Source organism: Monopterus albus, unplaced genomic scaffold (assembly GCF_001952655.1).
Source record: "Monopterus albus unplaced genomic scaffold, M_albus_1.0 scaffold49.1, whole genome shotgun sequence".
NCBI lineage: Eukaryota > Metazoa > Chordata > Actinopteri > Synbranchiformes > Synbranchidae > Monopterus > Monopterus albus.
In genome coordinates, this window is record NW_018127929.1 from 335004 (window position 1) to 351939 (window position 16936).

The 16936-nt window shown below is 40.8% G+C and overlaps 1 protein-coding gene across 1 annotated transcript in view; it reads left to right on the forward strand.

The window, feature by feature from the left end:
- dym (dymeclin) overlaps positions 1 to 16915 on the forward strand; it is a 47009-nt gene extending 30094 nt beyond the window's left edge. Inside the window, exons 16-18 of the mRNA XM_020600922.1 lie at positions 4657 to 4839; positions 6408 to 6521; positions 13537 to 16915. Coding sequence (XP_020456578.1) covers positions 4657 to 4839; positions 6408 to 6521; positions 13537 to 13686 — 447 coding nt within the window. The 3' untranslated portion in view covers positions 13687 to 16915. The remainder of the gene's footprint in view (positions 1 to 4656; positions 4840 to 6407; positions 6522 to 13536) is intronic.
- Positions 16916 to 16936: the final 21 nt, after the last annotated feature.

Sequence of the window (16936 nt, forward strand, 5' to 3'; positions counted from 1 at the left end):
TATTTCTTCTCTTCGTGCTTTCCCTTATCTGTCATTCCTATTCAAACCTCCCATCTTTTTAAAACATTTTCTGGAAACTATTACTATTTTTTTGTTGTTTTTTTTTTTTGGTTGGTTTTTTGTGCTCATTACAGTGTGGATGAACATGTCAGTATATTGCCATTGAATGGTTTGCATTCTGTTAAACATATTTCAGGCTGTCTGTTTTGGAGTAGCATTTGATTCCTTCTTTTCATCTCCCTGAGTATCTGCCTGTGTTTGTCTTCATTCCCTTGTCTTTGACAGTACTCTTTCTTAATAAATCTGGATTGTTTGCCCTGCAACAGCCTACAGTGAGCAGCTGGGCCAGCCAGGGAATCACTAAGCTATTGGTTTAATGATGCCAGCTCTTACTTTACTGAGATTTATGTCTGTGTCTATAAACTGCCTGTCCCCACACACAAACACATGAAAAACATGCATAGGTACGATAAGACGGCTAGACAGACGCACACGGTGTTGAGCTGTCATCATCATTCCCAGTCACAGATTGCATCTGCAAACTCATTTTTGTCAGATATCAAAGGTCAAACATACCTGCAGACATAACACATTTGTGCACAGCATGCTGAAGAATTAGCAGCTGAATTAGACAGATGGAAAAGCTTAGAACCTACACACACAGGGGTATGCACACACTCAGTCTTTTTGCAAATTTTGAGCAAATGGTGAAACAATTAAAATGTAGCAGAATCATTGAGCCTAATGATATAGCTCATGTCTGAGGCCTGTGTTTTCCTGGGTGGAGAAAAGACATTAAATAGCAGCATGATTGGTTGTGACTAAATGACAATGCTGGAGTTGGAAAGTGGCGCATGAGGGGAGGAGAAGGAGCTGAAAAAAGAATGGGAATAGAAGGGAAAAAATGAGGAAGGGGAGAGAGCGAAAGAAAGGAAAGACAGTAATAGTTTGATGCAGCCATACAAACACATGTCAGGTGTTTTCTGGCCATCTGGAGAATACATTTTTGGGGGAGACAAGTGCAAATAACAGTGGGAAGTGGAAGAAGAGGATGAGCCAAGATATTTAAAACCCTGTCTGGGTTTCAAGTCGACCATGGACCTCTTAATCTCATCCACTTGACAAACATACACACAAGGCTAGGCAGATGTCTAGCTAGCCTATTTTCATGTGACCTGAATTCCCCAGTGTGGCATTTTTTTCCCTGCTGGGCTAATCTCATTAAGCTGGGTGCAGAGCTCAAGAACAAATACACAAGGCTTCCCTTACTCCCACTCTGCCTTCCTCTCCTCCTTTTGTCTCCTCTTCATCACGCTCACTTTCTCTATCAACTCCCCCTACTTTCTTCCTCTAAGCTTCCATTTTTATTCCTGTCTTCCTTCCTCTTCCTCCTCTTCCTCCTACTCAGTTGTCTCCTATATCTGTCCCTGCTTTCTGTCTAATTATGGTCTGCCACAGCAGAACAGAACAGAGCAGAGCAAGTCTAGCTAGGCAGGGGAGTCAAGCTCAGAGAGCCACTTCTGCTTCCACATGCACAATCAATCCTCATTATAGCCAGCTCTTCTGCCTTCCACTTGCCTCTTCATATCTGCCTATTAAAGCTCGACACACCTTTGTCTGCCAGCTTGTGGAAATCAATGCAGTGCATCATTGCATCCGTGAGGCAAGCCTGATTCATGGTCAGAGCACAACAGAATGCCGTTATTTACAATCATCCTAATCCTCCTGCCTGCTTTCTGGTGGTGATTGTGTGTGTTCACATGTGGCAACAGCAAAAAGGAAAAAAAGCCACACAGCAAGCAAAATTATGTATAAGATAAGGACTTGTTTCTGATGCAGTGCACCAAAGATGGAATACAAAATGCTACCACATGCAGTTCTCTTACAGATGGTTAGCCCAGATTGGAGTCTGTTTGCTGTGTCACTGGGCTGCTGTTCTGAATCTGGTCTTGGTTACTATTAGCAAATTCTTGGTCAAAACAGATGCTTGTCATGAAAATAAAGCCTAAAGGATATTGTTGGCCACAGAGAACATAAAGGCCCATATTCTCTCCCGTGAAAGGTCATTTGTTTGCTTCTCCATGGCAACTTGGCTAAACAGATCTTATGAATGTTTAATATTTAAATTTTTAAAGCTTGAAATGTGTCTCATTCCACAGAGGAAACAAGCTTTTCTTTCATAAAGATTTATAAATGTAGAGATTAATGCTTATACTACCTTGCCCGACCCCATATTCTAATATTTAGGCTAGTGGTTAAGGCGCAGCGCTCCCGACGCTGCGGCCCAGGTTCGAGTCAGGGTTGCATCAGGAAGGGCATCCGGCGTAAAACACGTACCAAATGTCAACATGTGAGTTGTCAGTGTGACGATTCGCTGTGGCAAAAAGCCGAAAGTGACTTTCTTACAGGAATTTCAATGCTTCCTGAGGAGTACACTTTCCTCATGTCAAGCCTGAAATGAAGCAGGATTCACCCCCAGAGGAAGTTGCTGATGAGAACTGTCGAGGCTTCCTCTAAATCAAAGATCAAGCTTTAAAGCTTTGGGACCAAGTGGCTGAGTTAGTCAATTAAGCATATGAAGATGTTCATTTCTCTCAATCCTATAGTTGTTCCAATGATGCAGTCTTCTTGTCCTAGTGTTGCAAATGTAGAGCTGAGGACAAAGACACAATGTCGAAAAGATAAGCAGAAGGAAGACTACCTTGTCTTCTATAAGGGCTGTCATCTCCAAAATAGAGACAACTAAAACCCACGTCCACTACTGATGCAGCAACATGCATTTTAAATATGTATGTGATTTTGTTTCTCCCAGAATGCATCATGTATGGCAGCCAATATTAGCTAATCTCAGATGTAATGGTATTGGTGTAGATGTACAGAAGTTCCAAAATATGTTTTTGCTAATTCTGTGTGTTACAGTGGTTGTTATTCTGCCACTGGACTTATTGCATTAGTATTCCATCACATTAAGCTAAGCTGCTTTGAATGTTCTTGACTCATCTGCATATTTTTGATTCAGCTTCTTCTCAGTTTTGAGCCAGTAACCAGTCAGCCTTTCAGCCCTTTTCAACCCCACATACCTAGAAATGCTGTTTATAGATGAGACGCATCTCGGGACAAATGAGCTTTCAAGCAGCTAATGGTACACGTTTCCAAATTATCTTGCCACAAATTAGACTTTTTATCAGATCAAAGAGAAAACGCACTGACAATCGGTACATCATGCCTCAAGTCCTTTTGACTGACAGTGTTTGTTTTTCTTGAGATGAAGTATGTTATTCATTGGTTTGGCAACTGACTGTGCATCGTCTAGAGATCTTATCTATAATAACTACTTAGTACATGATACATTGTGTAAAGCTCTGCCCACAGTTGTTACACAGGAAATCTGACATTTCTTGAACCAATTCGTTGTCGCCTGATTTTTATCTCTTGAAAGATTATTTTTCCCACAGCCTTTTTTTCTGTGGCACCACATAACGCACCATGTGAGACGTTATCTCGTCATGGTGTGTGTCTGTCTCAACACATTGTTATGAACAGAGCAACTAAAGAACAGTATTCTAACTGGTTCCCCAGAGCAGATGATCTGATTTGTGTTTGGAATACTTTATTGCTCAAATTTTCATATTAATGATGATGGTGAGCTACTAAAACTAGTTAAAGCAGTAGGTCTGTGGGTTAGCATTTTAGAGGTACAACTGGTGGTAGAAGGGTGAACGCTTTCATAGCACCAGTAAGCTCACTCAGTAGCACATTATACTTCTGTTATGTAAACCATACAACATCACAAGTGTAAAAGTGGTAAATCAACATTTTTCAGGGGATTATGTATTGGACTGTTTCTTGACCCCAAGAGACCCCAGGATACATAATGACTGCCCAAGAAGCCTGGCACCCAACCACTCATAAAAAGACAATTAGTCATTTTAAAACTGTTTCTTTCTACATGTTAAACAAGATTTGGAATGTTAATTAGTGAACTTTTTGAGTCGCTGGTAGGTGGATTTTGCTATCTGTTGGCTTTTTCCTGTTGTACTAAACTAACCAGCTGCTCCTCATAGCTTCATATTTAACATACAGAGAGCGTGATATCGATCTTTTCACTTTTCTTTCTACCAGAAAGCAAAGAGTGTTTCCTAAAATATCAAACTATTCCTTTGATATACTTTTAAAGTTCAAGCTTGAGCTCTTGTAACTACAACACATTCTTAGTTTTTTACAGCTTTGTGTTGTATTGTGTTTTCAGGTTGAAATGTATTAACCATATTGCTTTGTATTTAGATTTATGAAAATTTTCATAAATAACTCATTATGTCTGCCACTCAACCCCTGCATCTTATTCTCCACCTTTCCCCACCTCTTCCTGTACTCTCAACAGTCACTAGAAACAGCTGCCTATGCCCCAGGAGGAAACGCACATGACTTACAAGGTCATCTCTCTCTGGCTCACTAAGATCTTGCCTGACAACATAGCAACACTGTTCATTCCCTTTTCCTTCCATTCATCCTTCTGTCTCATCTTCCCATCTTTTCCATCTCTCTGTCACCCTCCGCTGATCAGTCTATCAGGAAGCAATCATTTAAAAACACCATTATAAGTGAAACTACTGTATTGGGAAGCCAATTAACCTTTACATCCTCCCTCTCCCCCAGGCCCAGGACCTGAATGTGATTGAGGAGGTGATCCGCATGATGCTGGAAATCATCAACTCTTGCCTGTGTAACTCTCTACACCACAACCCCAACCTGGTGTATGCGCTGCTCTACAAGAGGGAGCTCTTTGAGCAGTTCAGGATGCACCCGTCTTTCCAGGACATCATGCAGAACCTGGACACGGTCAGTCTTCTTTTGCTTTGCCTGGGAGTGCTTCATCACATGGTGTTGTGATGACGTGGTGTTGTGCTGACAATTATTCCATGCAGATTTTCCCTGAATGTCCAGCCATGGGAGTGTATGGCACACTGAGCTCTGGGAGCTTAAGTAGTATTGATGATTTCATCAGTCCCCTTGTGTCGAGAGGCTCTGTGTGAAATATTCATTGGTAGTGTATAGAGGAGGAAGGAATAGCACGAGAAAAAGCGGTCATTGATAGCTGTATATTAATCATGTAGAGGAAGGTTGAAATCTTTGGTGTGAATGTATGTATGTCTGAGGGATGGGCAAGCATAAGGTAAGCATGCTAGCTAGAATCCCTCAGTTAAGTCAGTCCAAAAGCATCCCAAATTCATGAGGGTGTGCTTTTTTTGTTCCTCTAAATTAACCCCTTATGTGAAGACTTCAGAGTTAACGAGGAGATTAGATAGATGTAGACACACACACACACAGTTCATGTGGGCTTTGGCATATTTGAATTCTCTAAAGCAACCATAGCATGAGCAGAGAAAACATTGCCTGTAGATACATTTTTCATTGCTGGCTTGACAAAAATGAGCTTTAAAAGGAATCAGTAATAACTGGTTTTCTTTTAATGATCACATTTCAAACACTTCTCCAGGGAAAGCACAGCAGTAGAAATGCAAAGTACAGATTCCTTGATGTCTTGTTTGGGCTTAAACCCAGAAGGCATCAGATAATTTAAGCACTAATGACATCCTTATTTTTGGTGGGAAGGAACATGCTCAAATTCTACAATGAATTTATAGTCTGAAATACTGTATATTTACTGGGCATGTAGCCTACAGGCATATTAGCTAACCGTGTTTGTAGATTCTTTTCGTTTGTGTAGCATGTGTAGAACAGAATTGATAATTGTATAGCAGTTTACCTTATCCGTGTATTTGCAAAGATTCTCAATCAATATTGTTGTATATTTGACATATAAAGTATACTATATGTATCTCTGTATCCTTGCATAGTATAGATGCATTTTCAGAACAATTTACTGTTGCTAAGAAACTAAACGAACCATGGATGCATCGACATCTGCAGCTAGCTACATAGATTTAACAACAGCTTCTCTGACACTTAATGAAACAACTTGTTAACATTAACATCAGTGTTACTATTTTCAGCATGAAGCCCATTATATGTAGACTGATGCCACTGTGTTCTAACTTGGATTCCATAATCTGAACAATGTTCTATAGCAGTTTACAACTACATTATAGTGTGGTTTAGGAAATGTTTGTATGCATGCAAAATATGTGGTACTGTTAGTAAATTTTTAGCCTTCAAATTCAACAGACCGAGAGCATAGGGGTATCTATTGCCTCATCTAACTCCTAGAAAGAACGCAAATATTCATATATCCCAAAATGTTAAACTATTGCTTTAACTCTGTACAGTCTGTCTTACTGCTTTACCCCATGCAAACACTGCAAAAAATATCTCCACCACACCAATGTATTTTTGTCACCTTTGGTTTATGTACTGTGATTGACTTTTTCTTCTCGTTTGACCTTTAGGTGATCGGCTTCTTCAGTCAGCGCCTGGAGCAGGCTGGAAGTGACCTGTCAGTTGAGAGGGTTCAGGAGGTCATCATGAAAGGAGCCCAGGCCCTGCCCAAGGACAGACTGAAGGTAAGTCACACATACAGCAGTAGGATAAAAGGAAAGCGAGAGCCAGAAGACAAGGAATAAACGTACAGAGGACATTTATAGAGGGTACGGTGTGTTGTCAGGGGCTATGAGGTGCAGGGGATTGGTCCCGCAAAGGTGAAGAAAATTTAAATAGTGTGATTGAACATGTGAGGGACTGGGAGAGATATGGGATAGGGTTATGAACTGGGGTGAGGGAAAGATTGAAAGAGCCATTGGGACATGAGAAAAAAGACCCAAGCCCACTTCTCATTAGCATTAATGACCATCTTCATTCCATCTCTGCCTGCCTGCTACAGTGGAACATGTAATGACATTTCAAGGAGATGGGATTGGGGCTATGGAGCACTTTGTCATGGGCATATAAGATAGGTGGGGTGGGGGTGGAGCAGAACATAAATCTGCCACCGCGCCCCGTTACCCAACACTCTAGCGGGTTTGCTAACCCCCACCCTTCTCAGTAGTCTTTCATTAATCTGTGAGGAAATATGTGACCAGCGGTCTCCCCCACTCCGTTCCTCACCAGCACATAAGCTCTTAATTGCATGTTTCATCATGTGTTTCATGGTCTATACTTGGCGGCTGGCTGCGAGGCATTTGTCTCGCTAGCCGATGAGGAAGAGGGATGGCGGGTGGCCACGAGTCCATGTGCTCTCTCTGTCTCGTTCTCCGTCAGCACCTCAAGTGCTAATGTTGATCGACCACAGAGCTGAAGAATTACTCATGTGGATAACCCTGCCATGTCCTTCACTGAGGGAGTACCTGTAGCACACACTTGTGCAGTCAGGAGTGTGCCTGTATGACGTCCCCTTCGTCTGTGTGTGTTTGAGGATGAACATGTGGATTTGTGTGTTAGCATTGCTGCACCTGAACATGAAACCGCGTGCGCAACCAAGTGTTACCAGTCTTTGTTTCTGTGCAAAAGTGTTGTTGAGTTTCAAACTGAGTGCTTTCCAGTTCCACAGGGTGACGTGAAGTGAAGAGATTATCAGGGCAATGTCTCCTTGGGGGAAGGTCCTTGTTGCTTGATGGTACCATCACTCAAACATACCGCTCTCTCTCTCTCTCTCTCTCTCTCACTTCCCTTCATCTTATGAGCTCACTCTGCTATATTCAGCCCACAGCTCCAAAATCCATAGGTTGAATTAAGGCTGTGTGGAATCATCTATAAGTTGGTAATTGCTCAGTAAAAGCTCTTAGGGGTATTGGTGTCTTAATTAGTTGTGCATGCAGAGAGGGCTAACAAGAAAGAGATGTAAGGGCATTTGTTCCTGTCTAATCAACAAGCACAAGTTGAATCGGAGCATTTTATTCAGTTTGGTTTTACCATCATCAGTGAAGTTCCTCTATCCTGTTGTAAATTTCATATTTAATAGTAGTACAGTGCATGCCAGTGAATGCCATGTTCTGTTGTTTTTTTTGGGAAGATAGTTTCTGAAAATTGCATTTGATCTGTCTCAATGTGTACACGGATTAACTTTGCTGCCCTACAGTCTTTTTGTTGAGAGGAGCTAACAGTTAATAAGTCAATAATTTTGTTTGTTTTAGTGACACAACAGAACTGTTTTATTTTAGGCAAATGGAACATTGTAGACACAAGACTACAAAAAGTCTGTTTACTTAAGACCAAAATGCATTTACACACAGCTGCAGACATGTAAATTAGGTCCCAACTGAAAGAAAGGTTTACTACAAGAAGAAGGTGTAAAATACCCCAGGGACGACCCTCAGTGCCTCGTCTCACAGTCTCTCTAATTCTTTGTGGTGTATGTGTGTTGTTTCAGGATGTGTGTGGGGTCTGAATGGCTCTCATGGGCAGTGCCTGTGGAATGTGTTGTTTAGCCTGACCAACTGAAATCTGCCTCACTGAGCAGCGATAGCCTACAGACTCTCTGGCTCCTTAGGAGGGAACGGAAGGGGTGGGGAGCTTACCAGTCGTTGCTAAGTACCTGGACCTCTTTCTCACACATTGATAAAGATAACACTAAATGCATTTCCTCACATGGGCACCTCTTTAAGAAGTAACTGTAGATAAACCTCTGTTTGAGATGTGTCACTGACTTACAGTGTATAATACAACCTGTCTTCACAAGTGATTTCATCCTGGGGGTGTAACACGTGTGACTTCACTCAAATTTAGGGTGAATAAGGTTGTGTTACAGTAACGGCGTTAGTGCAGGAGGACTGTAGAATTATTTATAGGATTTTTATAATTATGGAGTAGAAGTTATTGCCACCCCCTGTAACCATAAACCTGTCAACCTTCAATGCTTTCAGATGCATGATTTCAGAATGTGAGTTGCAGTAATGTTTCAGGAATTGACCAAAGAAAGAAAGACATGCCCGAACGGTTGGGCTGCTACTGTTTTCATTGAGGGGATCACCAAAGTCTGTAGGATTCATCCAGTGGGCTCCATGAATGTCCATCCTATCCTGGCAATTGTTAGCGAGATATTTCAAACTGAAGTGGGGGAACAGGCTCCAAACCCAATAATGCTCAGTTTACATTCTTAAGCCCCTTTCACACTGACACCCCTAGCCAGGAATTTGCCTCTATTTCACATCTAGGCATCACGTCTGAAAAAGGCCCCACATTGTGAAGCTGGCAAAGTGTTACCGAACATTTTGCCTGGACCTAGTCAAATAGCTGGCAATGTTCTAACCAGCTACATATCTGAATCAAAGCGGTTAAATTGCAGATTGCTAATGCCGCTCCCTTTCTCTCTTCATTCACCTTCCAGCTCGCTCGACTACCACTTCTCTCTCTTTGACACAAATATGAAAAGAAAATAGCATTGCTATGATGTTGAAAGTTTATTTTGACCTCGTACAGAGAAGATACGGTTTAGCAACATGAGCTAACACAGAATGGCTGGAACTTGGTCCAACACCAAGTAAAAAAAAACTGCTAACACTTTGTGCAGAGGATGAAATTACTAACAAGACAAGATAACTAGTAAACGGTATTTCTTTGTGTATGTCTCGCATAATGATGGATATCGTGTGTGTAGGTCCTGCTATATTTGAACAAAGCCTTGCTGGGAATTTCGTGCACAGCAGCTCTACGTCTGAACACCAAATAGCAACTGTCACATGGCTACATGTATGTAGCCTGCAAATTCATGGGTTTAGAAAACAGAAAAGCACCATACCCACACACTGATGTAAATGATAACTTGCTGTAAATTGCCGTGAATTACTTTTCTCATTCTCTCTTACCGTTATCCACACCATTACATTGAATTGGCAGCGTAAATATTGCAGTAACCACTTAAATATAACTACAAGTGTGGACAGGCAATGAGGATAGTGAAGTATAACAAAACTATCTTGAAACATTTGTAAAAATTGGAGATGCAGAAAGAGGATTTTTGAATCCACATTATTGTTAACATGACCTGAAATCACCAGTAGTTATTATGAAAGTGAATGATTTATTAAAATGAATTACATTTTTTCGTAATGATCACAAGTTTTCATCAAAGAATAATGTCTTGCATTTTGATATGTTATCATTCAATGCTTGTGTGTGTACTGGCATGCAAGTGTGTGTGTGTGTGTTTGAGTTGATATTTGCTCCATAGCCACATTCTTCACTGTCTGGCTGAGCTCTGACAGCACAGCAACATGCAGAGGAGGGAAAGGAACACAGAGTCCTGAGTGAAGATATGAGGCCAGCCAGTCAGTCTGTGTTCAGGGGCGAGGGCCTGACCCGCCAGGACCCATAACTAACTGATATGAGCCCAGGCCAATGGGCCCAGACGGCTTCCAGACTGAGGACAAAACAATGGAGGGGAAGAGGAGATGAGGCAACAAAGAGCCAGAGGAGAGAGGGGAAGCTATAGAATGGGCAGAATAAGGAACACATGTAATATTTGGGGTACAATGTGGCAGCCAGGAGACCATCGGATTTTGAAAGGGGACATTTTTAGCATGAGGAATGTAGTGATATCCAAGACTTCCAGTAGCATTAAATCTCTTGGCACCACTATAGAGGGAAAATAACAGCCATTGTGATTCAATAATCATTTTTCTCTTTTCTCATTTTGTGCTCACTATCTAGTGAAAGTGGTCCAATGTGCACTAGGGGCTTTATATTTCTGCCGCTTGGGTTCATAATTTGATCTCCAGAAGGGACTTGTCTTGAGAAGCACTTGTTTTGATAAAAGATGTTTGTTTTAGCAGCACAAGATTCATCATTTTCACATTTCAGTCACTTGACAGCTTGTGAGATTACATACTGGCTGCTTTACTGAAGAGACCTCACATGATAGCAGCTTTTAAAGGAATAGTTAAGCATTTGGGGAAATACACTGATTTGTTCTCTTGTTGAGTCAAGATTGATTCTGCTGTCTGTTAAATATTAAACTGGAGCCAGGAGCTAGCCTGCCTTTGTCTGTACCAAAACCAAGCAGTAAAAATGACTCCAGGAGCCACAGAAGACTCCCTCACATAAACCCATGCAAAACCACAACTTGTAATTTAAAGACTTTGGTTTTCATCCAGGTTAAATTAATGAGATGTAACAAAGTCATTTGTGAGCTTTATAGGAGCTCATTGGCAGATTTGGACAGAGTCAGTCTAGCTGTTTCCCACTGCTTCCAGTCTTTGTACTAAGCTAAGCTAAATGGCTGCTAGCTATAGCTTCATATTTAACATCCAGACATGAGTGGCATTGAGCTTTTCACCTTGGCAACAAAGTGAATACATGTATTTACCAAATTATTCCTTTAATTACTCCAGTTTTAAGAAGCATTTTGTTCTTTTGCTGGCAGTTTTCTGAAGCTTTAACCAAATACCATGTAGAAATAAATGATGTTTTTATGAAGTGCCCATATGTTCAGCTCACTGTTGTTGTTACATGGTTAGTATGGACTGCAGACCAGCACTTTACCATAGTGTGTTTGTTTGTTTTAACATTTTTCATCAATAACAAAATAAGACATATCATTTAATATAAACAGCTCCAAAGCTAAACAAGTGGACAAACATAAATAAATAGTTGAGGCAATAGCACAAAATTTCATCATATAGATGCACAATAATTTTATTTTTTAATCACTTTCATTGTTGATTTCCATGTTTGACTTGTAAACAACATGGCTTCATTCTTCAACTGCCAACAAAGTCCTGTCAATGACACAATAAAAAGAGAAGCCTGAGAGAGGAACATACCTGACTGTAAGAGAGTGTGGAAGAATGCCAAGGTTGAAAGCATTTTTATGCATTTATTGTTGGTGTTACGTCAATAGGTCAATCATACCCGCATTTACAAAGTAACAAAGCATTCAAATATGTGCAGTAGTGGCTGAGAAAAGACCATTTGTGTGCTTATAGTAGAGCTTTGATTTGTTCCACTGGTTCTTGTAACATGTGAGTGCTGCATTCAGAGGTCATGATGAAGTGCTCCTCATATTCTTTCACAGCCCATTCATGGTTTGAAAGAGCATATAAACTGAAATATTGTTATTTCTATGTCCTGCCACTATGGAATTCTGTTATGTGCGATATTATATTGCCACAGTGGCTTATGGCTGTCTATAGACATGTTCTTATGAAAACAGTAACTTATGAAAACATGGCATGTACTATGTTCCTCACATAGATGGTCTGATTTGTTTTTGGAGCACATTAATGAAGGAATTTTCTGATTCGTTAATGTTTTTATACCTGCCGATTTGGAGTTTTACAAAGTTCATTACTGCTTACCTTTTTAAATTAACAACTTCTTTGACCTAGCATGGTGATAACAGGAAATGAATCAGCTATAACTGCTTCCCGTTTTGATTTACTTGTGCTTGTAAAAAACAAAATTCCATCGATTTACTTGTGCTTGTAAAAAACAAAAACAAAATTCCATTTGAAAATGAATGAAAAGCTGCACTCTATTGTATCGCATCTTTTCTGCTAACAGGTGAAAGGGAGCCTAGGTTGAGTACCTGCCACCACCTGAACATTTGATGAGTTGGTAAGCTCGTCTACAAGACGGTCACCTGCGCGCACACAGCAGTGATAACACAGCTTCTGTCACAAAGGGTGGTGTGTGTGTGTGTGTGTGTGTGGTCTAGCCTCAGCAGTGTGGCATATGGCCTGTGACCCCGCAGCCCCTCTGTCTCTGGCATTATGATACTGATAGTGTGGCTGTGAATAGAGCCAGCCAGGACTCAATAGCGCAGGCTGGGACCATCACATAAAGGCACTCGGGTCTGCCTTTCACTGTTGACTGGTTCCTGACTGTGTGGGTGTGTACGCATGCATGTGTAGACAGGAGGATACAATGAGGTACTTCTGTATTATTGATGCTCTTCTTTTGCTACCTGCCTGCTGTTAGGTGGGCTGGCAGCGAATCGGTCTGGTCTGTTTGGTGGGCTTGTGTTTACACGTTTGGAAAAAGATGGAAGCACCCTGTATTTCATCTGAGAGATGTTCAATATCTTGTAAAACTACAGGTTGTGTCAAATAGAGCTGCATCAGGTAGTCGATCACTAGAAGATTTGTCAGTGACTGATTATTGAGTAAGTTTTCCTGCAAGAACATCAAACGTTCTCTGCTTCTAAAATGTGAGATATTTATTGATTCAGTTACTCAAATGACTAGTTTTGGACTTAATGCCCTGGATAAATGTTAATAATGATTAATTTAATTTCATAAAGTTGCAAAGTGGGAGGAGCAAGAGGTGCCAAAAGTGTTTTAAAAAATTGCCCCACATTCGGAGTGAAACCTGATTACTCTCATGGCTGCTGGGACACCTGAACGAAATAGCACCATCATTAATGTTATGGGTAACACCTGTGGTTTTTTTCACAGCAGACATCTCAAAATGTCTGCTGTGAAAAGGTCAGTGTTTCAGCAAACAAAACAAAACAGATGTCAGCACATAGGGTTAACACTGAAAGTATCGTCTTTGGATTAATTGCCTACATTTTTCTTTTAATCCCATATACATCCTAACTATTCTCCTTGCATCTCGCCTTCTCTTTTTTTTGTGTGTGAATAGAAGTTTCCGGAGCTCAAGTTTAAATATGTGGAAGAAGACCAGCCGGAGGATTTCTTCATCCCCTATGTCTGGTCCCTGGTCTTCAGCTCTGGGGTTGGCCTCCACTGGAGCCCGCATGGCATCGAGCTCTTCAGCATGGACTCGGGCTGAAACATCTGCTGCAGCAGACTGCGTGTCTATATCCCCATCCCCAGTATAGAAAATGAGACTGATGGTGTGTGTGCGTGTTTGGGTGGGCGTGTGCGCATTACCCTTTATAGTATGTGCACGCTGCTTTGAAAGTGCCTCAACCTTGTGCAGAGTTTTTTCTTTCTTCTTGTTATGCAGCAACCTCTTTTTTTTTGTTCTTCATATCATAATCCTCTGCTTCTACACTGTGAAGCTTCATCTGTACAGGTTAACAGTTCACACAGTAGCACCCACTCATGTACCGTCGGTACATAGTGTAGTGAATACCTATTTAACATTTGAGTAGCTTCAGCCGGTTCCGCAGCACGCGCCGAGTTACATCTCTAGTGTCAAACCTTCTGCTGTTGAGAGGAGCTCAGGATACAGGCGGTAGATAATCCCACGTTTTTTCTTGTGTACGAAGAAAAGGTCAATTAAAACATATGCAGCGTTACACTGCTCTGGTGAACATTCATTTACCACTGCACTGAATACTAAGAAATAATACCAACTTCATATTCAAGACCGGCCATGTGTCTGGGGAGACTCGGCACATGTTTAAATATCCTCTATAATTCTGAGTTTTAAGTATGATTGTCTTGCAAGTTTGTGTTTTATTTTTGACCTCTAGCAGTTCACTGTATACAGTGGGTTTGTATAAAATATTTGTGTTTGTGAACTTCTAAACAGGTCAGCAAAACAGATCTGCCACAGAAAGTTTTGTTTGTAATGTTGCAGGGTTTTCAGATTTGAGCCTGTAACTGTTGCTCAGTGGCCGTCTCCAATAACCCACATTTATTTACAGCTTAATACCAAATTTCCCTCCCTAGACAATATTAGCAGGCCACATCTCTCTGATTCATGTGATTTCATTTTTGCTTCCTGCCCATTTGCCCTGTCTTTGTCATTTCCATTTTTTCTTGATGGTACCTAAGGCAAGTACTTAAACTAGGACAAGTCATTGAACTTCCTGTTTTATTGTGCATAATTACAGTTGTCTCTTCAATTTGTCACGTTCTTTGCATGTTAACTAGCGTGTTAAATTATTTATTTTGATGTATATTGTTTTATATATATATATTCATACCCCCCACCAAAATATAAACTGTAGTAGCATTGAAATGGCTACTGCTAATGAAAAAAGCTGGTACTTTAGTGCTTCCCAGGTGGGAAACTGGCTTTATATTATTACATATGATATGACAATAGCTGTCATTTTGCGGCAAATAAATAAAATTAAAAATAGGAGTTTAAATAAAAATATTAAATCAAAGTAAGTGTCATGTTTATTAAGCAAAATGAAACGCTGTAACCTTCAGGAAAGAACACAGAGGAAAGTGTAGCGGCTACAGAGGCCTGACACCGCTTCAGGGAGAAAAGTTTATGGCACCCACTGTGTCGCTGGAACACCAAGAGGGTTTCATGCCTCGTCTCTATTGATTTACATGCCTGAAATGATCTTCTATTCAAGAACATTATAATTGATGTAAAGAATGGCCTGTTTTCAACATGGGATTGTTGCTACAGTAGATTACAGTGAGGCTGCACACTTGAGGACACTGAGGTGCTCTGTCTCTCTGCACCGACTCTCACCTGCTTCCAGCTCGATTATCGCAGTGCCAGATGGCTGAGTGGTTTTCACAAAGTGACATGGCCTCCTTGTTCCTTCATGGTGCAGGGGTCACCTTACCATGGGCTCCTATTTCAGGTGACAGCAGGAAGATGGATGGAGCAGGGGATTTTGGGATGGGTAGTTTATTTATTTATTTTAGAGGCTGGTGCATTTTCCTCAAGGTCTAGGTGAGAATGTATTACATCATGGCTCCAGAGACAGAGGACATATCAGCATCTAGGGCGCTGGAGACCAGTTTGCTGAAGTGGTTCTGTACTCATGCTTGTTGCCCCTAGTGATACCAGTGGAAAGTTGTCAGGCTCACCGGTGTTGGGATGAGGCCATAGCAAGAGCGTGAGAACAACACAGAGTTAACAGACAGTTTCACTTGCTGGTAATCCTTCCTTCAAATCTGCAGTGGAATGGGAAGTGTTTGTATCTCTGTGAAATTTCTTTTGTTTTTGCCCACTTAAAGATATATTATGATCTCGATGTCCGCAAGATACCAGCTAAGTTCAGTAGTCAGGGATCACAGGAAGTGAACAACTCAGCTTGTTTTAGGAAATACTTTGTACTTACTGTAGATTCTTTAGGTCACCAGTCACTGACATTAAGACGTGACTTGACATCACAAGATATAAATTGTATAAGACAAAAACTGAGGTTAAAAAATGTAAGTGGTGGGTTTTTTATAGGTTTGTTAGTGCTATGATGGAAATGTTGGTTTGCTGGTCTGGCACGCCACCACTTTGCTATCACTATTTGGCCTTGGCACTCTTGTATGTAGAACATTTACATGTATACAGATCTATAAAGAGAACTGGGTCGCTGAGGCCTCCAGCTACTTTAATAAGATGCCACAAATTGAATCCCTGAACAAAACCTGACGGAGGCCATGTGAATGTAAAGTGACCTTCTCCATAGAATGTCTTCCAATGGGTAAAAACTGTGAAACTTTTATCAAACATCTTTTCGACATGAAGCCCACAGTGAAAAGATGAAAAGCATAAGAGAAAACTCGACACACGCAACATGATGGCCCTGTAAAGAGAGGGAGGCGTGAATTTAAATCTTCTTAGGTGTTGGTGTATTCAACCAGTCACTTCACTGCACTTTATAATTGTCTGTGACGGTTGGCTACATATTAATTTTCAACAAGTATGTAAATGTATGATGGCGGTATGTAGGGGGAGGGTTACCACCTCAGGGCACAAACCTTTGCATTTCTTTGTCTGATTTCACACACACCTGGTATCCATTTTGAAACATGTTTTTATCATACACTTTCTGTATTGTGTAACAAAGGAGAAAACGGAGACTATGTGTTTTGCTGTCAGTGCGTAAATAACACCTTGAAACAGGAGCAGACATTTTTATTTGCATCCTGCACCTGCTTTCTGATTGTGCTTTGTAATTTGAACCAGCTAATCTGACAAGTAACTGAAATGAGCCTTTAGCAAAACCGTACGATCTCAAAATCACCTAGCACTTGTCATTTGATCTGTTTAGAAATGTGAGCATTTTATTTACCTGCAGGTTTAGATATTTCACTTTTCTACTGCATTTTAAAGCTGAAACAATTCTCTCTTAGCCAACAGTTTATTTGGCAGCTAATTTGAT